The following is a 24,835-nucleotide window of genomic DNA, read 5'->3' as shown; positions in this document are numbered from 1 at the left end:
CAACAAAGAAATAGCCTAAAGTAAGTATTTTGTGTGCTGTTATCACACACTGAACCTCTCAGGAGTGTCAGCACCCATCAGGACAAACTCAGTGCTGAAACTCCAGCCCCTGCTCTCTGGGCTATAAAACCTTCCTCCTGCTGCCTCACCCTCTGCCTGGAGACTGTTTTCCTGCAGAATTTATACCCCAAGGCTCCCAGGACATCCAGGGATGGAGCAGTGGGTGTGAGGTTACAGCCTGGACAGGCAGGGATGGAGCAGCTGGCACAGGTTGCCCAGAGAAGCTGTGGCTGCTCCTGGATCCCTGGAAGTGTCCAAGGCCAGGTTGGACAGGGCTTGGAGCAACCTGGGATATGGAAGGTGTCCCTGCCCATGGCAGGGGGTGGCACTGGATGGGCTTTAAGGTCCCTTCCCACCCAAACCATTCTGGAATTCCATGATTCCATGATAAATTATCCTTCTATTCATCTGACCTACACAAATGCCATTTGGATCTATAATCACTTGTAGCTGTAACTCTCTGTGCTCACCTTCCCTGTAGTAATTTACCTCTCTGGCTGCAACCTGCTCCTTTCCAGAACTTTCCAGCTCTCCTGCCTGCACTGTGTGTTCATCCCAATCCTGCTGTTCCCTTCCCGAGGTGTCAGTGTGGGACACACCTGGGGTGGTCACACCTGGGCTTACATCCCAGGGGACTTTGAATCCATGGGCAGGGACACCTCCCACTATCCCAGGTTGCTCCAAGCCCCATCCAACCTGGCCTTGGACACTCCCAGGGATCCAGGGGCAGCCACAGCTTCTCTGGGCAGTAAATATTTTTCCAGGCCATGCTGGCAATGATCAAATTCCCTCTTCCTGCTGAGGACTGGGAACACCCCCAGCTCGGCATGGACACTTCCCTTTAAGGGAGGTGATTCCCAAGGCCCAGGTGTGGCAGCCCCGTCACCTGTGCCCTCTGTGCCACCTCACTGCACCCTCATGACCTCCCTGAGTCACGGCTTCAGTCACAGGTTTCAGTTCTCAGTAAACTGAAGTCCAAGGCACAGCCAGGTAGGAAAGGGAGACTTCCCAAATGCTGGCTGGGTGAAGCAGGGACAGATTGTCCCAGCACATCTGGATCGGTGTCACTGTCACATGAGGCTCTGGGCTTTTGCATTTCAGTCCCTGAGATGTCAGGGTCATAATATAAAATCTTGCAGCATCAAAAGCACCTCTGCCAGTTTAATTAGCACGAGTGCTCCCTAATTACCACACACATCATTACAGTGACAACTGATGCAAATCCTTCTGATGGCCTGGACTGGCATAAAACCTCCGTGTGGCTCATGGGGAGGGGGGAAGTCCTTACTGTGAGACAACCATGGCAAACCTCAGGGCCTGCACCCTGCAGCCAAACCCTGCAGCCTCTGGGTGGGCATCACTGACTCCAGGAGAAATTTACCCCTCTGCAGAGCACCAGCACCAGTCATCCCACCGAAACCCTTGAGAATCCGGGTGGAGTGGGGATTAAGTGATGCATACCTTCAGCCAGCCCACTGCACAGGGGTGATTTTCATCTTCAGTGTGAGTTTTCCCTAAGTAAATGGAGCAACATTGCACAGTTATTGCTGGTGTCCATTGATCAGAGAGAAATAAATGCCTGAAAAAAATTCTGTGGATACACCCAGTGCTCAAAATGAAACTGAAGAGGTGAAAAAAAGTTCTGCAGATGGTATTTTATTGGCATGGAGGGATGGAAAAACTGAAACCTTAAGGCAAGTGAGAATGGAAACAACAGTTTACATGTGCATGTCATCAGTAACAGAGCAGTGCTTGTGCACTCAGCCAAGTCAGGAGGCAGAGACTTGCTGCTCCTAATGAAACCAAGCTGGGAATTGTGCACCTGCAAGGGCAGTGCAGCTCCCTCACAGCAACACTGAAACCACACTGTTTCTCTCCACACTGTTACCTGCTTCCAGACACTCTACAAGCAGAGCAGACGGCACATCTGTCAGGTGAATTATTCACTCGGGGTCATTTGTTCAGCTCTATTTCTGACAGACATTATTAGCCAAGTGACACTCCTGGAGGTCCCCCCCCCTCTGCAATCCTGATCCCCCTCCAGCACTCACAACTCTTAAAACCAAAAAAAAATAAAATAAAAAAAATCTGTTTGCAAACTTAATAAAGCACGTACTTCTCATTAAGGACTATTTACATGCCACGATTGAAGTGTCAAAGTTCAGCCGAGTTTGAGCTATCCCTGTGGAAAAAAAGGGTCACAATTTTTTTCAATGGGTAAAAAAAAAAGAAAAAAAATATGAAAAAAAAAAAAGAAGAATGTCTTTTATTCACACTCAAAAGGACCCAAAAAAGGGGAAGGGGTTTTGCTGATACAAGTATGGAGGGTTTTTTGTGAGGAGGGGAGGAGTAAAAGGGATGGTTATAGAGCTGGCTGGAGGGAATTGCTGGGCATTTGAATTCCCACTGAAGGCAGAGCAGTGCTGGTGTTCCAGCACTGGGCTGAGTGAGTGGTTCCTCACTGGTTACACCCCTCAGCCTGCCTGTCCCTGCTGGCAGTGGCCAAACAGGGAGCAGTAACTAAGGGAGCAAACACGAGTCACGCTGCACAAACCACTTCACACGAACCCCCCCAGGAGTGAACAAACCCACCTGGAGTGCAGGGCTGGGGGGGCAGGGCCAGGCTCTCCTACCTGCAGTCCCGAGATGGCAGCAGGATACGGGGAGAGGGCGGTGGATCCCAGGTTCCTGCCCAGCAGGGGGGTCAGGGGGGTGGTACTGGTGGTGTGGGTGGCTCTCCAATACGCCTCCAGGTACTCGGCCAGGTGCTCGCAGGCGTCCTCCAGCTGGTTCTCGTCCAGGATCACATCAAACATGTCCTGGGCACGACACAGGGGGAAATGAGGAGCTGGCAAACACCTCTGGCCAGGCTAAACCATTGGAAATCAACAAACAGGGATCATGGCATAGGATTGCTGAAGGAGCCACAAAAAAGACGGAGAGGGGGTTTATACGAGAGGACAAGGGGGAATGGAGTCACACTGAAACAAAGTAGGGCTAGATGGGATATTGGGAAAGAATTCCTGGCTGGGAGGATGGAGAGGCGCTGGCCCAGGTTGCCCAGAGAAGCTGTGGCTGCCCCTGGATCCCTGGGAGAGTCCAAGGCCAGGTTGGACGGGGCTTGGAGCAACCTGGGCTAGTGGAAGGTGTTGGGGCTGGAACTGGATGAGCCTTAAGGTCCCTCCCAACCCAACCCATTCCATGATTCTGTGGGTGCAAAACAAAATGGTACAAGTGGGTTTAGAAGATCAAGAACCAAAGCTCTTGGGAGCCACCAAACCCATCCCCAGGGGTCACCACACATCACGTGAGTCCTTCCAAGCTCAGAGGCACAAAACTCCTAAAGGAATTTATTTATTCCCAGTGATGATGCCCCTAAAACCATTCCCACAGCAGGCAGTGCTGATACCAGCAGCATTCCTGCTTCAGGGAACTCTTCAGCCACTATTTCCATGAGCTGGCTTTACCTCCCTTCGTTCCTGCCTGCCTGGACACTCCTGCCTGCTCTCCAACCTACAGCCATCACCAGCTGAGCCCCTCGAGAGAAACACAACCATATTTTCAGCAGTTCAATTTCCTATCTCATCTCTAATCTTAACTTTGAAAAATGCTGTGAAAAGAGCACAGGAAATGGCAATAACAAGTGCAGGTGCTGCGGGTGTGAAGGGCAACTGATACCAACCACAGGCTGCTGCTCCTCCACGTGTTTGCACAGAGCTCCCCACGCACACAGAAGAAGGTTTAAAATAATAAAGCCATTTTATTTATCTTTTAATTTATTCTCTCTTCTCTGCATGGGAGAGAAATGTTTCTCCTCTGCTAGCAAGGAGTTTCCTTCGAATCAGAATATTCCTAACACTGCATCCCTTGGTCCAATTCAGAGTTTATTCCTGTTTGGTTTGCTCCTCTATTTATCGACAGCATTTTCACCCTCTTTGCTATTCACCCCCATGCTGCTACACCTCACATTCCAGTCTATCACTCACATCATCACTTGTGGAAGAAGTTATTAATTAAAACATGGTTCAATTAGGAAGAAAAAGAATGTGGCTTGCTCACATATATTTTGCTGTGGAAAGACTGAAAGTAAACTATTACACTTGGAGCATAATTGTGTTTTCCTAAATAAAGAATTAAGCTGGATTTAGGGAATAAGAACTCTTAACAGCTTCAGTAGAACTGTCACCTTTTTAATATTTCTTTGTAAAGTAACCCTGGGACTGGGGAGCCTCTCAGGCTGTCACTGGGTGTCCCCTGGCAGGATCCTGAGTCCAGGGCTGCACAGGGAAAATAACGACAGAGGAAACACTCATCTCTTCTCTTTTATTGAACAGTTCTGCTCACACTGGGTTTCTCTATTTCCACGGATTTGGCAGGAAAGAATCTTTTAAGAAGATCCTTGTTTGTAAGGGTCATGGAGTAAAGCAATTCCTCCCCAGCTCTCCTTACAGTGCTCTTCATTCTCTGCAGTATTTTCTTACAATATGCACAAAACAGTGATGACAGGAGCATTCCCAGATCCTGGGATTCTCAAGTGATACACAGGAAAGAAAAGTAGTGGCCACTGCCCTCTGCTCTTTCTTTTGGTTTGCTGCAGGACCATTGTGTACCTGAGAGGGGGAAGAATTTCAACTTGTAGATGTATCTTAATTACATTTTAATTATACCAATGCCTTTCAGCTCTGCTGGAGTATAATTGCAGTTATTTTTTAGATTATGTCCAATAGCCCAGAGGGGTTTGAACCCTCTCTGAGCATGGCCAAAAGTTTAAAAACCAACCCCAATGAACTGTTTATGACCATTGTATTTGAAGATGCACAGTTAGTGCAGTTCATGTTTCTCTGAGCCACACAATGTTCCTGCAGTGGAGTTCCTGGAGTCCTGTAATATTCCTGGAGTCCTGCAGTGCTTAACATGGGCTCGAGCAGCATCAGAGAGAGATTAGCAAGGAATTAATAATGAAAGCAGTTCCTGAACTCAAATATGCCCAAAGAGACAGCTATTTTTAAAATGTCTAGACATGCAGCACCAGCTGATTCCTTGAGGCTGCTCTCAGCACAGGAGAAAAGTGAGGACTGGGTGGTTCACTTCGAACAAACACCCCAAATTCTCCTCTTGCAGGAACTGGAGCTGAGAGATCCACGAAGCAGGGGAGAGACAGCAGTGCCTTTGCTCTTAGCAGGATACTTTTACTTAATTAAATCATGGATCAACTCGAATTTAAACCTAACCAGGGCTGTCATGTCCCTTGGAGAGCTCTAAGTCAGCAATCACTTCCTTCCCATCACCCAGAGCAAAGTGCTGAGCTGGCTTCTGAGAAGGCTCCTGGGCACGGCAGAAGAGCCTCTGAGCAAGGAGGGTTTCATGCATGTCTGTGATATTTGGGAAGAGTTTTCTTAGCCAGGTGGGGCCTCACCTTGCTGCCTGAGGCACCAGAACAGAGTTACAGGACTGGGGTTTAAGGCAGAGCTCAGCAGGTCCTGGGATGGACAATCCAAGTGCCACAAGGCACCAACAAGCTACAACATTGATATTTTCACGGAATCATGGAATTACAGAATGGTTTGGGTTGGAAGGGACCTCAAAACCATCTCATCCCACCCCCTGGCTTGGGCAGGGACACCTTCCACTAGCCCAGGTTGCTCCAAGCCCCGTCCAGCCTGGCCTTGGACACTTCCAGGGATCCAGGGGCAGCCACAGCTTCTCTGGGCAATTTGCCTCATTTTAACTGTAAGCAAAATGAAGCTCAATAAGAAGAAATCACTGTCTAAAGAGCAAAAAAAAATGCCCAGGGTTGTCTTGCAGGTGCCAAAGGAGACTCCTTTCCCAGGGGAAGAATGGCAGTGGGCTGTGCTGGGTGTGAGCTCAGTGCAAACACCACGAGCCTGTTCACACAGGGGCAGCCCCAGCTCCCTCACACACCTGGGGGGAGCAGGAGGGGATGTGTTTTACAGAATTATTTTGTTCTACAGAACAGGGTGCAAATGTGGTTTAGTCAGTGGGGCCTGAAGGGCTCACAGGAATTCGTCAGCGTTTTAAGAGATCGCAGCTCAGTTAAGGCTGTGACCTTTCTCCTCTGCTTTTTAACACTTCAGTGTGAATCTGCACCAAAACACTACCAAAACCTGCCAAAATTCAGAGTTTCCACAGGTCCTCGTTAGTTATTATTCATTTTGTGTCTGAAACTGCTGAGCAAACACACCCTGCACTTACTCAGTGTCAGCCTGAAAAGGGTGTTTTCAGACAAACAGCCCCAGCAGTGGCTCTGGGACACTGCAGGGGCACGAGGCCTCCAGGAGATGTGGCTCAGCCTCAATTCCCAGCACCTGGAACAGTTAGAAAGCAACATCTATCCCTGTAATTTAGGGGGAGTGCCCAGAAATACCTGAACTCTCTTTTTATGGCCGGTGGGGACCAGAGGGGAGGTGGCTGTGAACTTTGGGATCTGAAGAAGCATTCAAAGCCAAGCTAAGTTCCATGGAAATCAGCCCTTGAGGATCATTACTCCAGGACAAAGGCTGCTTGAACTTTGTTGCTTAAATCTGAACTGAGAATAAAACCCATCTGAAATGGAGGCAACCTCTTCAGGGTCTGCAGAACACAAGGCAAAGTGTTCCAGAGGCATTATCTGACCACTAGGCCGGGCATTCCCTCTGCTGAGCTCCCAGATTTGTTCCTAGATGGTTCCAAGATTTCTTCTGTCAGCACTTTTCAGTTTTAAGTGACACGGAAACCTTGCCAGTGCCTATTGGAATTTCTGGGAATTAAGCTGACTTCCAAGAGCAGTTCTTTGGCACAGCAGAGGTGGGAAATCACCGGCCCCAGGCTGGGCTGTCTGACCCCTGCCCTGGTACCAACACTGGTCTCTGCATTGCCACCCCAATGTCCCACACAGATCCCACACAGAGCCACCTCTGTTCCTACCATCTCTGTCACAGAAACCAGGGGTGACTTCCAAAAACAAAAGCCAGTCTGAGCTGCCCTGCCCAGCCTGTCCCCACACACCTCCCTGGTGGCATTCCAGGCCCTCTGCTCCTGGAGCACGCAGGTGATTCCAGGTAAGGAGGATCCAAAGGTGGGAGGGCAGTGACTGTGCAGGATCAGGATCAGGGATCACACACCTGCACACACCCCTCTGTGCAGTGGAAGGAGACTCCAAACCAGGAGGCTCAGACTTTGTCCCCTGGGACCTTAAGCTCCACCAATGGTTTAATTTGCTAATGGAGTGACAGAGCTGTTGTCCCCTACACGTCACCCCTGCCCTGTCACCCTGCCAGAGCCCAAAGCAGAGCCAGCTCAGGAGATAACCAGGATGAAAGTCCCAGCAGGCACTTTGTGTCTGGCAGTCGGGGCGGATCAGGGGGCAGGAGCAGGGCTGTGTGAGCCACCACACAGGGAGTGATAAAGGATGGACTGGGCTCTGCAGAGCAGGAATCAACACAACCCCACGTGTCCCAGGCTCCTCAGCCTTTCTGCTGTACTTACTGGTGGGCACTGTGCCAGTTTATCAGCTGCCACCAACTGCACGTTCAAGTGTTTGCTTTGTGACTTCCCCCGGGACTTGATGAGCCGCTGCAAAACCTGACGGGAGGAAAGGGGAAAAGGGGAGTTGAAGGGTCTTTTATCTCCCCCCAAAGCTCAGCCTGACATCCCACCTTGGAGGACTTCCAAGGTCAGAAGCTCTCCACAAAATACTGCCCTTGAGCACCAGCCCAAACCTTTCTGATAAACCCTCTGAGAGCTGTGCACGCTTCCCTCTGCACCACGTTTGATCCCTTGGAAAAGTTTAAAATGCAGTGATTTTGCTTGATTCTACTTGAAATAACAATTTATTTTTGACAAGAGAACACCATGAAAATGATATTCCTGGATTGCTGGATGGACTGTGGCACCACAGCTGCAGATGCTGTGTCACTTTTTCCCCCCTTCAGGTGCAGATTCCACCCCCTCCCACCCTGCCCTGCAGGTTCCCCCCGTGGATTTGAAGGTGAGAGGCTTTACCTTTGGAGAGGACACTTTCACATGGACAATAATTGGGGCTAAAGATGTCTTGATAAGCTGGGCAGGGTGATTTATAGTGTCTGCATCCAGGACAACCAGCTGTAAGGACCTTGCCAGCTCAAAGATCCTTTCAATCTCACTCTGCACTTCAGCTGGGGAAGGAAAACAGAGCAGGTGAAACCTTCCAACCCCACAGCACCGAGACAAAAATACCATCACCCACTTGCTTGCAGAGAGTCCACAGGGGAATTTATGTCATTTCCATAAAATAACCTGTTACTCAAGGCACTTTAAAAATAAATATTACCTCTGAGACAATTCTGCTGCCTGAAAGCACAGATGTGCCACGTTCCTTTATAATATCAGTGTCTTAAATATTGGGCACAATTAAATATCTAGTAACATAAAATACTACATTTTCCAAATCTGCTAAACAGCTTGGGAGTCACAAGATTTTTTGTTTTAATCAGCAAGTGTTTGGGTATTCCTTAAAACTTTTTTTTGTTCTGATATTATAACTCTGACTTAACTTAAAGAAGGGTCTCTGTGAAAAGCAGAACCTCCTAGTTCTATAACCACAAAAACCCACTTATGTCAAATAACTGACAGGGTATTATTTAAAAACACACCATGCACGTGCTACACACGAATTTCCACCTCTGTGCAGGAAATAATCATGGAATCATCCCATCACAGAATCCCTGAGGTTGGAAAAGACCTCCAAGACCATCAAGTCCAAATCAAAATTCATCCAGCAGTCATGACAACAGGGAGAGGGGGAAGAGCCAGAATCTCATGGCTAAACAGCAAAATGAAGCTGTAGATTTTCACCATAAAACCCAAAACTGGTCCCAGGGTCAGGAATGACATGTTTTCCTTGGCTGGACAAGTGCAAGCTCTTTGGCCTCCTGTGATGTGGGATTAAAAGCACAGGGAGAAGGTGCTGGGAGGCCAACTTGGGGTTATCCAGTAAAATGCTGTGGACACACTGATGGCATCTTGGGAAGGGCTGGAGCTGTGCCAGGGCAGGGTCAGGTTGGATCTCAGGGAACGGTTCTTCCCCCAGAGGGTGGTTGGGCACTGCCCAGGCTCCCCAGGGCAGTGGTGCCAGAGCTCCAGGAGGGTTTGGACAACGCTCTGAGGGACAGGGTGGGATTGTTGGGGTGTCTGTGCAGGGCCTGGAGTTGAACTGGATGATCCTTATGGGTCCCTCCCATCCTTCTATGACCTTGAAGGCTGAAATCCATGGCCAGAATTCCCTGTGTGGCGGTGCCTTACCCAGGCTGGACCTGGTGTTGGAGCGCTCGATGATGGCCCTCTTGCTGGGGTTGTTGAGCACAGACCTCTTGGCCAGGGAGATGTCAGCTGTCACCCTGGTTATGGATATCCTGGCACAGGGAACACGGACACAGCACAAGCACAGGGCTCAGATTTGCAGGATTTGCAGGCACATCCCATTCCAGAGGGCAAAGCCACCCAAACACCCCTCGGACATGTTTTTTATGTCATCACTCCAGAACAACTGAAGGGAAGTGCTGTGCAACTGTGAGGGATTTTCCCTTCCCTGAGCTATTGGAGACTCTGGGATGTAGTTTCTGCCATTCTTAGTGCATTAATTAACTTCCCTCCTCCCAGCTCACTCCTCTCCTACATGAACTTCCACAGTCCCACGAATATCACAAGTTACATGAGTCTGACTTGGATGAACAAGAGAAAAAGAAGTTAAACCACAGCTCCTTGCATTGCTTAAACTGAAGTTTAACTTCACTGCACCTCTTTAAGGAAGGTGATTTTTCACTTGATCTACTTGATTTACTTGAACTGATTCAGGTTTACTTGAACTGACAAGACAAAATGTTATCAGAAAAACACCACACAATCCTTTCACATAAGATCCATTTAGGAGGCCTGGGATGAGCCAAAGAGCCATGAATAATGAAAAGGAAGCAAGCTGGGAATGACCAGCAGCCTTCCCACAAAACCTGAGGTTTATGCAGCTCCCAGTGAAATCATCAGATGGAGGGTTCAAAAGAAGTACAGGTATTTTTCTAAATAATTCACAAATAAATGTATTGCCAGAAAATACAGCAGAGGCCAAAAGTATAAATGAATTTTAAAATAGAAATTAATGGGTTGTGGGTCTTTGGTTCCCTGGGCAGAAGAGGAGGCTGCAGTTACAAAGGAAGGAGCTGGCAAAGCACAGGGAATTCAGAGGTGGGGAAGGAGCCAAGTCCCACTGCAGCCTTTTGAAAGGCTTTTCCTTGGACAGTCAGTTCCTTTCTCGGGAACATGGACCTGTCACAAAAGTGCAGAAGAGATGGAAAGAAAGAAATAGAAAAGGGAGGGGGAGGAGAAAGACCACAAAGCCATAAAAGTTGGCAGGAGGACCAAGCAGCAGCTTTTCTGGAGTTACTCAGAGCAAAAATCAATGGTATCAGTTTGCTGGTGGCACTTAACCTTCCAGTGCTGAAATCCCACACTCCACCTGATCCAGCTGCCAATACTGCTAATGGAATTAGGATTCCCAGAAAATCACTTGGGCAGCTCCAAACAGGGCAGGAGAGGAGATTATTTTGCACAGAAGTTGATCATTAAATAGTTTGTCTGAGCTGTTTATGTATCAGTTCAGCTCCCAAAAATCCATAAATCCTGCTCCAGCTCTTCTCCACGTGATTTTCCCCATCCCAGTGCTCATGGTTTAGGTATTTCTATCCTTAGTGTTATATACTGGTTAGAACAGTGTAAGCTCCTTTTCCCAGCTAGAATATTCCGAATAAACTGGGAAGAAGGAAGGGCAGAACATCCCAAAGATGCAGCAGTCACTCACCCAGGGAAAAGGCAGAGATGCCATGGACAAGCCTGTGCTCCTAGCAAAGAAATCCAAATTATCCTCCTCACAGCTCCCCAGGAAATATTCCCTGTGCTCCAGCTGAGAATGAACCCTCCTTATATTTTTTTTTTAGCCCTGACAAACTTATTTTTCTATATTTTATTTCCCAGCATTCCCTTCTTCAAACCGCCTTTTCTGGTTATTTTTGACTGCTCAGAGCAGCCAAAATAAAGGCTTAAATAAAGAGCTGATTTTTCTCAGGTGTTGGGAAACTACTAAAAGGGAATTATTGTGTTAAACTAAGAAATGCTGCCCCAGACCCAGCAGAAATGGAGACAGGAACATGTTAGTTGTGTTCCACTCCTCGGTGGTGAAGGAAGGGCAGTGAATAAGATGGGAACATGCATCCAAAATTCAAACCCCCCCCACTGGAATGTTAGTGACACGTGGGCAAAGCAGCACGAGCAGGGCAGTGTCTCTCACCTGCCATCAAACCTGTGCTTCAGGAAGTCAAAGAGAGCTTTCTGCATCATGTCTGTCACCTTGGCAGAGGGCAGGAAAGGGGGGACAGGGAGGGTGGACAGCGAGGAAAAGCAGGGAAAAGGAAGGAAAAGGAAGGAAAGAGGTGAGTAGAAGGTAAGGATATGGCCAACAATCAATCCCTCTGATGGCAGCAATCATTTCTGGCTGCTCCTGCCCTGCCCTGCCCCTTCCTCACCCCCTCCCACAGCAGCCCATTCCCAGAGTCTCATTCCCAAACACGGCACAACCAGGGGGGACACTCAGGTTGAACGGATTATTGGGGTTTTTTTCCTGCAGTGACATTCTCAGGTGGTGGGTGACTGTACTCCCAGAGAACACTCCTCTGAGAGAGGCAGAAAGGCACAAAAATGGGATGTTCCCACTGCTGGCCATGACCTGGCACCTCTGGAATGCCCATTATTGATCAGGCTCCTTGTCCTTCCCAGGGCTGACAACTGTTACCTGCCAGGAGCTCCATCAAAGCCCCCTCGGGCCTCTGCCACTTCATTTCTCTCCTTCTAAGGAGAGAAATTCTCTCCTTAGAGAGAATTTCCTTCTAATTCTCCTTCAGAATTTAACCAGGAAAAAAATTACTCCAAATACTTTCCCCATGAAGGTTGCAAAGTAAGATCAAGCACTTCTCTTATGCAGACCACTGTTTGTAATTTAAATTAATATCCTGTGTTAACATTTAGACCCATTTGTATGTTCAAGATGTCATGTTTAGTATTGTTTTCTTTTAGAAAAAAAAGGCAGAATGGAAATATTTGAATATTGAGTACTTCAAATATTTGAATATTGAGTATTTCAAATTATTTGAATATTGAGTATTTCAAATTATTTGAATACTGAATATTTCAAATATTTGAGGAGGTTTTGATTAACAAACAGCCTCAGACTTGAGAGGCAAATTGATCTGTGGTGCAGCACAGATGGAATTTACTCCTGTCAAAAAAACTTCACCACAAAATTCAAAGGCAGCAAAGAACATGAAGTTCCTGCTTTGATGAACTGCACCTTCAAAGATTCTTATAAAAACCCCTCAAAATAACAACCCTGCATTACTCCAGTAATGGCACCACGTTGCAATCTTCCAAAAAGAGCCATTCCAGTGTGTTTAACAATATCCTATAAAGCACCACCAACGTTAATTAAGCTTAATGAAGTGTAGCTTTGATTTGATGTTCATTTAGCTCCTGGTTCAGCACAACACCCACAGATGGGGGAAGTTCACCCAACTGCTCACTTGGCACGTGGGAAATGCTCACTTCAATCTGCAGCAGCCCCAAAAAAGGGGTGTCCTGGTTTTCTGGGCACGTGGAACAGTGGCAAATCCTTTAGGAGGGTTAAAGTTTCTTTGCCAATATATTTAAAATACTGGTAAAGTGAATAGAGAACAGCAAGGAAGCTCCCTGAAAATTTTTTTGCTAATTAAGTTCAAAGCATGTGCTGGTTTGACTAAAATGTTACATGTGGGGAGGAGTCCAGCTCTTTAATTTGACTGCTCCAACTCTTGCCTTGTAGAAAACACAAATTCTCTTTTTCTGACTTGGTTTAATCAGGAATAAGTGCACTGAAAAGAGTGGATGTGCAGTGCAGGCTCCAAGTAAAGCACTTGGTGCTTTACAGAACATTTTGGGTAATTATTTAAGCAAAGATCACTTTAAGTGATCACAAAACAGCTGCACTGGCCCACACCCTGAATTGCTAAGGGAGATTGCAGATAATTAAACATTAATTAATGGCAAGTACCTCGTAGCCTTTGAGTGATGGACCCACCAAGACGACAGGTCTCATCGATGGCACTACATCGTATGGGGGAATATGCTCTGTCTAGAAGAAGAAAACAACCCTTCAGATCATTTATCCAACAAGATCCATAAGAAAATCCTGGGAATTACGGATTAGAATGAAATCAAATGAAAGCAAAAGCACTACTTACCACTTTTTGTTTCTGTTTTGCTGGAAGACCAAAGGAGAACTCGGTTAAAACACCCCAGTGCAAACAGAAACCCCTCTGTCCATGCACTGGGAATTCTCTCCCTTTGGTCCCCCCAGTTTAAACTGGTCCTTCTGTCCATTCTGGAGCAGCTGCCACTCTTCACAAGGTTTTTCCCAGCCCCTCCACAACTCCTGCATGGCCAGAAATAGCTGTTTTCCTTCCTCCCCCTCCACACACACGAGCACTTTGCTGGAAAACATCTTAATCACTCAGCTAAGGGGAAACCCTGCATTTTTCATGTGTGGTTTTGAAAAGAGAACAACGAGAGCTCCCCTAAATAACATCTTGTCTTACCTGTGGCAGTAGGTGTGGCCCGAAACGTGCCAGAAACCATTTCTCCAAGGCTTGAAGAAGAATTCCCACTGGATTTCCTGGGGGAGCAGAAAGAGCCCCAATTAAGGCACCCAGAGATGCAAATGAGGGAGGGTTTGGGGAGAAACTCTCCCATGGGGAATCCCGAGGTAACAGAGATCTCTGTGACTCTGCCTAACAAAGGTGCTCAAAAATAAACTGTTTATTTTAAATATAACTTTGAATTTTATCAGACAAATCCAGGAGTGCCTCACTGAACCAGGTAATAACTTCAGACTCTCTGAAGTTCTTTCAAAAATCATAAAAGCACTTTGGAAGGAGCACACTTGATGCTGTTCAGTCGTTCTGGAAACAATTCCTTCCTCAGCTTTACCTCCCCTACCAAATTTGTATTTTTCCAGGGATTTGCAATCTCCAGCCCTGGCAGGGTGGAGCCCCAGAAAGCCCAGGCTGGGAGGTGAAGGATAAAAGGAAGATGAATGAAAAAAGTCATAAACTTTGAAAAAGTCTGGTTTGGGCTGAAATGGAGAGAATGAAAAAAAAAAGGGGGGAGAAAAAAGCCACAACCTTGAGAAAAGGTGGGAAAAAAAATCTGGGAGTCTTTGAGCATACAAATCCAGGAGTGCCTCACTAAACCAGGTGATCCTCTCCCTGTCCATGGAGACCCTCTGAAGTTATTTCAAAAATCATAAAAGCAATTTGGAAGGAGCACAGTTGATGCTGTTTTGGAAACACTTCCTTCCTCAGCTTTACCTCCCTGAGCAAGTTTGTATTTTCCCAGGGATTTGCAATCTCCAGCCCTGGCAGGGTGGAGCCCCACAAAAGCCCAGGCTGGGAGGTGAAGGATAAAAGGAAGCTGAATGAAAAAAGTCATAAACTTTGAAAAAGTCTGGTTTGGGCTGAAATGGAGAGAATGAAAAAAAAAAAGGAAGAAAAAAGCCACAACCTTGAGAAAAGCTGGGGGAAAAAAAATCTGGGAGTCTTTGAGCACTGAGCTGACCACGGGGACACAAAACTGTGAGAAATTGCTGTCATTACCCCTCACACTGAATTACTGCTCTGCCCTGAAGTCAAACAGAGTTTTTCCTGTTTCTCCCCATCAGCATCTCCCCCGTCCGTTCTCTGCAAATACCTATTTCCAGCGGGAATCCCAAACCCAGCCGTGCAATAAGGCAGCGCCGAGTGACCTTTGCAAACGCTGCCCGGCGTCAGAAAACACTCGAACTGCTCCCCGAGGCTGCAGCGCCCTCACCCTCCATGGAAACGGCCCCTCTTCTGCTCCTGCTGGATGCGGATGTTCTCCAGGCGCAGCGGGCTGGGGATGAAGCCGATCTCGCAGCCCTCCTTCACCAGCCGCCCTATCCACCAGTCGTTGTTGTATTTCTGCAGCACGGAAAGGTCACACGGCATCAGTTCGGAATGCTCCGGGTCCCAAACCCCCCCGTTAGCCACCATCCTTAACCCCACACTGCATAAGGAAAGCAGGCTCGCTGCTGCCACTCCCCCTTCCTCCTTTCCAGCTGCTTTTAGGGATGTTTTTAACACGTTGTCGTGAGAAAAATGTCTCCCCTGAATTTAGGAAGACGGCAAAAAACTCATGAAACAAAAAGAAAGAATTTATTCTGGTCTCTTATTCTGGGTCTGGTCTCACACGGAGTTTTCGTGGAGAAAAGACCCCTTGGCTTTAAATTTCATGCATTTTATAGTTTTACAAAATCCCACCTTTTTCAGTTAAGCTTAATATATTCGTTTTTGCCTAAAAAGGTTTCTTTTCTCTGAAAAGGCACTTTCCCTTCTTTCCAGTGGCCACTGGGCATCCTCTGTCAAAAACGATGGGTCTTCCTTTGTTCTTAGCCCAAAGAGAGAAGAGAAAACCCCTGTGCACAAAATTCTCACATGGCCCCGAAAGATTTTAATTTGTAAGAACTTTTGCATTTCCCTTATCTGGCCCAAAAAGACCCTGATACTCAAGTTCAGGTTTTGGAACCTGGATATCTTACAACTTCACAATATGCCTATATATATATATATATAAAACCGTGTTTTTATTTCTCATTTTGTGACAGATGAAGAAAAAAACTCACCTTCAGGAAGAAACTTTTAATAAATGCCTGAAGGCGTAACATTTAATTCTGTCATTAACCTTTGGTAACTCGAGTTTTTCTGCAGCACTGAAAGCCTGACCCGACTCTAACGATGGAAAGATGAAAAGCAGGATCCTGGCGGATCTCGTGTGGCAAAGGATTTGTTGTAGCTGCTGCCAGCGGAGCTTTTGAAGAAAAATATCAGCGAACCTTCGGGTCTGTTCTGCTTCATTAGGCCCCTCAGTGCTTCTCTCGGCTGACTCCGGAGTCATTAAGAGCAGCACGAGTTTTGTTTGCAAGCCCGGAGCCAAGAGCTATCAGAGCCATCTCTCCTAACAATGCTCCCGGCCCCTGGCTCTTGTTTTCGAGCACTTAAGCTCTTGCAGAGCCACAGAAATCCCGTGTCCCCGTTGTCAAGGTGCAGCAGTGCCTGATGGTGACTCTGAAACGCGGAGCCTCAGCTTTTTATTGTTTATTTGCTTTTTATTAACCCATACTTACACCTATGAACACACACAGCCCAGGGAAGTGCAGTCCTCACCCCTCACCTTGGAAACCTGTCCTGCTGCTGGAGGTGTTACTTGTGCAAGAGTTGCCATTATTTAATCATCCCAACTCTTAAACTATCTATTGTTTGTGCTGAAGAACAGTGTCAGGAAGCAAAACTGAGTTTTAAGTGTGTTAAGCCAACAGAACTATTTACAGGCTGTAAATCAGATAAATCCTTCAGGATCCAACATTCTGCTGTTGGAAATCACAGACAGGTTGTGGACTCTCCAGCCCTGGAAGTGTCCAAGGCCAGGTTGGAGCAGCCTGGGCTAGTGGAAGGTGTCTCTGCCCATGGCAGGGGTGGGATTGGATGGGCTTTAAGGTCCTTCTAACCTGCACCAGTCTGGGATTCTAGGAAATCAATCCATGGCTTTTACCACTGTAAAACCTGAGTCCCAAGGGCATTCCCTGCTCTATTCTGGTTCTAAATGTACAGCTGCAACATGGGAATCCTTCTTCCATGAGCAGGTCATGAAGTTCTGACTGATGGCCCTAAACAGGGGATCAGAATCAGTCCCTCTCAAGAGGCACTCTGGACAAGGGATGGAGGGACAGGACACAGGGAATGGCTTCCCACTGCCAAAGGGCAGGGATAGGTGGGATATTGGGAAGGAATTGCTGGCTGGGAGGGTGGGGAGGCCCTGTCCCAGGTTGGGCAGAGAAGCTGTGGCTGCCCCTGGATCCCTGGAAATGTCCAAGGCCAGGTTGGAGCCATTGGGATAGTGGAAGGCGTCGGGGTTGGATCTGGATGGTTTTAAGGTCTCTTCCAACCCAAACAAGGCTGGGATGACGTGGTTATGCTGAGCGTGCCTGAGCCACACAGAAGCTGAGGCTGCAGTGAGGAACATGGGATCTGCATTAGGTCATTCCCTCCCATATGTTACTCAGCGTGTGGGAGGCCCACACTCCCTCCCATTGGTTGCCAGGCCCATGATTCCTCCTGCTTTGTCAGGAATTGTTGCCACTTCATCTTTTAAGTAAGCACATAATGTATAGTCTTGGAGGCAGATGAGACATACAGGACACATCCCCAAAATAGCAACTCCTCAGTCACTGCTGCTCTTCCACCCTTGGCACAGGGTGACCTGACTTTGTAACCAGTTTAGCACCGTTCCAAAAGCTGGAACCATTGTTCTAATCCAATCAGGCCCCGCCAGATCACCGAAAAAACAAATTCTGCAAAGCCTTTTTTCCATCATTCCCAAAATCCTACTGAGCTGCAGCCACGGCTCCGGGCGAGCTGAGGGGTTTGAGTGTTAACAAAGCAAATCTGCTAAACCCTCAGCAGAGCTGACGAACAGCAGTAAGCCAGATGGTTTACAGCTTAGTGACAATGTGATCCCGGGTATTTAGACCTCGGAGGACAACTCAGGGAATGCCAAGACATGGATTTGGGACTCTTGTCTGGGAGGGCAGAGCGATAAGGGCTTAGCACGTTCCACTCAATCAGCGCCCTGACACCGAACGTGGCCCCGGCCGAGGAAAGCCAGGATCAAAAACCAGCTCAGGGCATTCCAGTGCCTCTCCTGTGTCCTTCTGCACAGCAATTCCCTGCTCCAGCCCTGCTGGGTGCCTCTGGAGGGGCGGGAGCAGGTGGGCTCAGCCTGAGGGAGCTCAGTGCTCTGAAGTGATGACGAGCACAGGCTCAAAGAAAGAGGCAGCTGAGCACTGAACACCCTAAAATAACCCCAGAATGCAGAGATGAAGAAGTGCTTCTGCAAGCCTGGGTACCAATCTACAGCACAACAGGGGGTTATGCAAATTTGGAGGGCTCAATTCAGATGAAAAATTGCAGAAAATATGCTCAGCATGCAATAAAATGCAATTTTCTCTACCAAAGCCATACTTAGGGCCCATTTATTCCCATTTTTCCCCTTATTTTTGTATCTGTCCTCTTCAGTGTTTTCTTAATGTGTTATTCTAAGTTTTCTTTTCTCCCTCACAAGCCCATCTGGTGCTTTATGAAGACCTGGTGTGACCTGGTGCTGCTCCACTCTGTGATCACTGGGATCCCTTTCTGCTCCACCATCTCTGATCCACCACAAACTTCCTCTGATGGGAAGAATCTGAACCCACCACACTGAAGGGAATTATTTCCTTCCTGCCCCGTGAAAATCCAACGATTTGGTAACACCAAGTGCTATAAAAGTGCAGGATAACCACCCCAGGGAGCTGGAGCTCCACTGACCCCTCACCTCTTGGAGGGTGTGTTAATCCACTCTGGCTCAGCCTGACTGTTCAGGCAAACAAAGATTCCCTTTTCCCAGCTCCTGGTTTTACCTCTTTGATGTGCAGGAAGTCCTTGGCATCAAAGGAGATGGCAGTGCTTGGCACAGGGACATCTTCATCCAGAGCTCCACAGTAACTCACGTTGGTCTTCACAGCGAACGCTACCGGTTTGGACTGCAGGGAGAAACACAACACAACCACTGCAAACTCCCCTCAGCCAAAGGCTGTGCCAAACTGCAAAAAATGCAGCAGAGCACGTTGTTAAAGCCATAAAAACTCAGCCCCAGTGATTACACACCAGCCCATTGGAGAATACCCCCGTTTATAGGGAATATTTTCATATATTCCCGATTTGACTCAACTGCCGAACTATTTTAGAAGAGCGTCACCGTTATCAATTTTAGCAGCAGGGAAAGGATCAGTGGCACAGAACTCAGCTGTTGAAGCTGAACAGGACACACCTTGGCCCTCTCGAGCTGGATGGCTGCCTGCTGCTCCCTTTCCTGGCGGATTGCTTCCCTGTCCTCTTCCAAAGAGACATCAGAGTCCGAGGGTCTGCTCGTGTACGAATCTGCTGAGCCCTGAAAGGAAATCCAGGTCACTAAGGAAGCACAGGGAACAAAGAGAAACCCCTTCCCTGGTCACATTCCAAAAAATCCCTTTAAAATATCTGTTTATTAATTTCTTTGAGCGGGTTTTACACCTACAACACCTGCAGAATTCAGCAGAGAAATAACCTGGCTTTGCCCATCAGGTGCACCAAGGCCAAGGCAAAAATCCCAAGAAAAACCTGTCCCTTCACTTCCTTACTGGCACAGTGAAATCCAGCTCAGCTGTGGGCACTGCCCAGGAGTCTGCATAACATTTAAATCCTGTTTGACAACCTCAGCCTCGGGATAGTCCAGGGTTAGGCCACCTGGGATGTAATGAAGGTATCACAAAGCTTGGTTTGAGTCATCCCTCCCCAGGAATACACTCCACTGTGGAAGTGCTCTGCTCCCACTCACACTGAGCTTTGTCCTGGGCCTCCAGAGGGAAAAAGAGGCAAAAATGACATTATTACAGGCTACTCAGCAGGGGAAGGGCTTTAGCCTTGTAAAACAGGGCATGTTTACTCCTGGTGAATCCACAACAGAGCTGCAAAATCTGTAGCTCCCAAAGGGCCATTTTGCACCATTATGTCCTTGATTTTTTTGTCCCCTCGGATTGATTTATATCCTGCAGCACAGGGACATGTGTTTGTACAGTGTGAGTCAATATTCTCACTCTCCACGTAAAGTAAAATATTCTTAAATGCTGCTGTGAATCCAAAGCCATTGCTGTGGATCCATGTCCATTGCTGTGAGTCCATATCCACTGATGTGAATCCACATCCATCAGAAGATCCCTGGCAATGAACCACCAATGAGCTCTCCCCATTCCATACTCCCAACCCGACCTGTCACTAAGAAGGGCAGATTTCCTCATGCCAAGAACAGGATTTGCCTGACAGGAGCTGTGAGTTTGATCCTGCTTTTCCTTCTGCTTCCTTTGGGATGTAGCAGAGACCAGGGAACTCCCCAGCCACAGAGGAGCAGGAGCTGCAAACCCAGAGCAGCTCTGGGGTGAAGAACAAATGTCTTTGTCCACTGAACACTCTGAAGGTACTTTTGTACCCGCTGATCATCACAGTTTTTATTTAAAGACAGCAAAGCTTCAACAGCAGCAGAAAGGAAGAAGGGAGAGTAACCACACGCTCTTAACAATAAATCAAAAGGCATCATGAGAAACACAAGTCAAACACTGCAGTAGGAATGGGCTTTTTTCCAAGTTTTAGTCCTACCTGGAATAATACATTGCAACAGGAAGGCACCACACCCTGGGATGGCTGAGCCTGGACAAGGCCACTCCTCCTGAGGGCAGCAGGCACTGCTCCTCACCCCAGACTCTCTGACCACCTCATTTCCCCTGGAATTTTCTGGGTGCTGCGAAGAACAGGGCCCAGAGCCCCCCTGGCAGGACAGGGCACAGCATCACCCATGGGGGTGGATGGCAGGGATGATCCATGTGGGGAACAGGGAACAGAACCTGCACAGCCCCGTGTCACAGAATCACGGGATAGCTGAGGTTGGAAAAGCCCTTCAGGATCATCAATCCAGTCCCCCCTGTGCCCGATGCCCCCCTTGTCCCCCAGCCCAGAGCACTGAGTGCCACGGCCAGGCCTTCCTGGGACACCTCCAGGGCTGGGCACTCCAAACCTCCCTGGGCAGCCCCTGCCAAGGCCTCACCATCCTTTCCATGAGGAAATTCCTCCTGATGTCCAACCTGAGCCTCCCCTGGCACAGCCTGAGGCCGTTCCCTCTCCTCCTGTCCCTTGTTCCCTGGGAGCAGAGCCCGACCACCCCCGGCTCCCCCCTCCTGTCAGGGGGTTGCAGAGCCAGAAGGTCCCCCCTGAGCCTCCTTTGCTCCAGGCTGAGCCCCCCCAGCTCCCTCAGCCCCTCCTGTTGCTCCAGACCCTTCCCTGGACACGCTCCAGCCCCTCCATGTCCTGTCTGAGGCCCCAGAACTGCCCCAGCACTGGAGGTGGGACGGGCACTGCCCTGGGGCTGGGACATTTCCCACCTGGGCACACCTGACCTATATATTCACTCAAGTCTCCTGATGTGATACAGTGTAGCTCCATAAGGGAATTCACCAGGAATCTGTCCCTGTGCTGGACACACAGTCCCCACACTGGCTGTTGCTGGGGCAGTGTGAGCACTGACTGATTTAAGGCTGTCAGAACAAACCCGTGTAAGCAGAGCAGCCCATCCTGCAGGGCCACCCCCGGCTGCTGTGCCAGGCTCAGCCCTGCCCGTGTGTGCCAAGAGATCCCCCCTGGTACAGTCACAGCCACATGATCCCGCTCTCCCAACTTCTGCCAAGTGGCTTATCTGGAAGATGCAGCCCCAGGACTGTGACTCACAGGATGCTGAACTGCAGCATCACACTGGAAATAAGGCACCGCTCTGCAAATAGCAGCAGAGGGGCAGGAGAGCAGCCTGGCTCCTGTTGGATTTTTGGGTCTGTTTGCGGTATCTGATGGAAGATCAGGATATTGCCAGAAATATTGTGCAATACTGACAGAATATCGTGCAACAAGCCAACACAAACACTGCTGTCTGCTCAGCACCGAGTGCAGGGAGCTCTGCTCTGACAGCTCCCACTCGCTCAAACTGCAACAGGGAAGGGAGAGGAGAAGAAAGAGCCAAGAAGCCATTTCCCATCTTTTTCCTGGACACCAAAATGTTGCTAAAGGAAGGATTTCTCCATGGGAAGGGTGGTCAGGCATTGGAAGGGACTGCCCAGGGAGGTTTGGAGTCCTCATCCCTGGAGGTGTCCGTGGCACTCAGTGCTCTGGGCTGGGGGACAAGGTGGGCATCGGGCACAGGGGGGACTCTGTGATCTTGGAGGGCTTTTCCAATCTCAGTTATCCTGAGATTCTGTAAAAAGACCCTTTAACTTATTTATTTCCAGTTTCACACTTGCACATAACATTCAAGGACTCATTACCACTCTGTTACCCACCCTCAATCACGACCCCCTGGGAGTCAGAGGAACTTTGTCAAGTGGGGGATTGGTGAGTTCAAGTTCACCAGATCTGACAATTTGAAGGAAACAGGCTTTGCTGGATAATTATATTATCCAAGGCAATGAAAGCCTCCTTTCTTACTTCACAGCCTTTACACTCTGGGCTTCTGTGAATTCATTTTTCACGCAATTCATTATTTATTTTCTCCCCTGCTCATTTTCCTCTCTCATTAATTAGTGCAATTCAGCTCTGATAAAAACACGGAGGTTTGAAGCAATCCCAAAGACACCAGGGAAAAGGGTAAAGCAGAGAGAACAGTGGGTCTTACCCTCACTCTCTTGCTCACTGCCCGGCCTTACACTGAGCCTGCTGGAAGACGTGTGGCAAGGTGGGAAGGGGAACACAATATTCCAAGGGAACAGGGATGTCCCAGCATGTTAGGGGGGAAAAGGTGACATGAACCCTCTTCCTGGACACTCCAGACCACAGCCAGCCCTCCTGCTTGCTGAAGGAGTCATCAACCTTCAGCTGTTAGAGCTAAAAAATAAAGACTTACTGAGCTTGCAAACAATTTTTCCCCAAGTGCCACAAACATCCAGCTCTGGATTGCTCCATCCCCATCCATAAGTTGGAATGCTCTGTCATGTGGCTCCTGCAATTCCAGCAGCAATCCATCAGCAGCTCCCATCAGCCAGGGACATGCAGGCTTTTTGGGAAAGATTTAGGGTGTGCAGAGGCTGTGTTTTCCTTTGGGAAAACATCCCATGTCACACAGAGCTCCTGCCTCATCCATTAAACACGACAGCAGGGCAGCAGTGTTGTGATGTTCCTAACTGGAGCATCCTTCTCTCCCAGCCAGACTGGCCAGGGGGGTTTGGAGCACATCCCTGCGTCCAGGAATGGGCAGACATTGGGCACACATGGCAATCCCTGTGCCTGATGAAGCACTGGAGAGGAAAACCCTGGATGTGTGTTCAGCTGAGCACATGGAAGTGTCCTTGCAATCCCAGAGCTCACTCTGAAACCCACTGCTCAGGTGACAAAGGATGGGAACTGGCAGCGCTCCCCATGGCACCCAATTATCTGGAATGGTTTTCTGGAGTTGGGATAATACCTGAGTTGAGGACAGCAGGAAACACCTCATGGGAAAGGAGATCCCTCCTGTCCCATCCCAAACTCACCCCGGGCTGTCCCTCCTCTTGTGCCTCCTCTCAGTCCCTCCCCCCACAGCAATCCCACCTGGCACCTCCAAGCTTCCCTGCAGCTTTTGGGATGCTCCAGGCAGTCTCATCCTGGAAGACACAGGATGCCAAGTTCCCAGAGATCCCAAAGGTCCTGTCCTGGTGCTGAGCTCGTGGTTACACAGCAAACCAAAGAGCTGAACCAGAGGTTGGTCCAAAGCTTTTAAACTGGCCAGGACCTCAGCTGAACATTTTCTAGGAGACATCATGGAATCACTGAATCCCAAACTGGTTTGGGTTGGAAGGGACATTAAAGCCCATCTGGTTGCTCCAAGCCCCGTCCAACCTGGCCTTGGACACTTCCAGGGATCCAGGGGCAGCCACAGCTTCTCTGGGCAACCTGGGCCAGGGCCTCCCCACCCTCCCAGCCAGGAATTCCTTCCCAATATCCCATCTCTCCCTGCCCTCTGGCAGTGGGAAGCCATTCCCTGGGTCCTGTCCCTCCATCCCTTGTCCCCAGTCCCTCTCCAGCTCTCCTGGAGCCCCCTTAGGCCCTGGAAGGGGCTCTCAGGTCTCCCTGGATCCTTCTCTTCTCCAGCTGAACCCCCCAAACTCTCCCATCCTTTCAGGACATGTATTTAGAGAGAACAATTTATTTCAGTCACACTGTGACACCGGTCTTTAAACTGCTTACAAACAACCCTCCCAAACTTAGCATGGGTGGAAATAATGAGAGAAGACTTTTCTACTCCCAGAACAGCCCAGAAATGCAGAAGGTCCATATAACCCCACCAGAGAGGTGGCTGGTTTTTTTCCCAGGCATCACAAGGTTTGGGCAACTCAAGAATTATTTACTGTTATTATTCATAGTATTATTTTCTTTTCCTCCACCTGCCTTTCACCCCACTGCAGACAGTTCCTTGGGGATGCAGCTCACGCCAGGAACATGAACCACCTCCCTGGGCCAGTTTAACTCATGGCTTACTTCTGGGAGTATTCCACGGACATGGATGTTACAGAAAATAAGGAATAACCTGTTTGGGTGTGAAAACAAGAAGCAAAACTCGAGGAGTTGAGAAACCTCCACGTTTTAAATAGCTGCTCCCCACAGTTGGTGCTCCCTGGGCCCGGCTAAATTTAATTAGTGGGCAGGTGAGGTAATTAAGAGGCAAATCCAAAGCAGTGGGGAGCTCTGAGTTTGGCATGGGAACGTTGCTGTGCTGCAATGGGAGCTGGGGCCAGGAAAATCTGGGTGTGCCCAGCAAAATACCGCAGAGAGCCCGATCCCAAGGGCTGGAATGAGCCTTCCCTGGGAAGGGAGAGCCTTCCCTGGGAGCTCCAGGCAGGAGAGCACCAAGGAAACCAAAGGGTTACTCCACTGGCAGAACAGCCCCTATTTGGCTTTTAGTTTTCTCCAGAATTATTAATATCTATTAATATATTTATCTGCATATTTATTTATATTTTACATTTATATTTTATATTTATATTGTATATTTATATTCTATATTTATT

General features: G+C 48.5%; 1 protein-coding gene across 7 annotated transcripts in view; it reads right to left on the bottom strand.

Moving 5' to 3' along the window:
* CACNB4 (calcium voltage-gated channel auxiliary subunit beta 4) overlaps nucleotides 1-24,835 on the bottom strand; it is a 75,693-nt gene that overhangs the window by 5,902 nt on the left and 44,956 nt on the right. For 2 of the 7 annotated variants that reach the window (XM_027695908.1, XM_027695909.1), the window contains 11 exons: nucleotides 19,051-19,170; nucleotides 18,641-18,763; nucleotides 14,980-15,110; nucleotides 13,710-13,786; nucleotides 13,356-13,375; nucleotides 13,166-13,246; nucleotides 11,375-11,433; nucleotides 9,340-9,449; nucleotides 8,062-8,213; nucleotides 7,546-7,641; nucleotides 2,694-2,879 (listed from right to left, as the gene is read on the bottom strand). In XM_027695908.1, the coding sequence (XP_027551709.1) occupies nucleotides 2,694-2,879; nucleotides 7,546-7,641; nucleotides 8,062-8,213; nucleotides 9,340-9,449; nucleotides 11,375-11,433; nucleotides 13,166-13,246; nucleotides 13,356-13,375; nucleotides 13,710-13,786; nucleotides 14,980-15,110; nucleotides 18,641-18,763; nucleotides 19,051-19,170 (1,155 nt within the window). Of the gene's footprint in view, nucleotides 1-370; nucleotides 1,575-1,700; nucleotides 2,243-2,693; nucleotides 2,880-7,545; nucleotides 7,642-8,061; nucleotides 8,214-9,339; nucleotides 9,450-11,374; nucleotides 11,434-13,165; nucleotides 13,247-13,355; nucleotides 13,376-13,709; nucleotides 13,787-14,979; nucleotides 15,111-18,640; nucleotides 18,764-19,050; nucleotides 19,171-24,835 lie in introns of those variants that run through there. The other 5 variants (XR_003536259.1, XR_003536260.1, XM_027695911.1 and 2 more) reach the window with 5 other exon arrangements.

This window comes from Neopelma chrysocephalum, unplaced genomic scaffold (genome assembly GCF_003984885.1).
Source record: "Neopelma chrysocephalum unplaced genomic scaffold, ASM398488v2 Primary Assembly neopelma1_103b, whole genome shotgun sequence".
NCBI classification, from domain to species: domain Eukaryota; kingdom Metazoa; phylum Chordata; class Aves; order Passeriformes; family Pipridae; genus Neopelma; species Neopelma chrysocephalum.
This window is presented reverse-complemented; position numbering and strand designations above follow the sequence as displayed.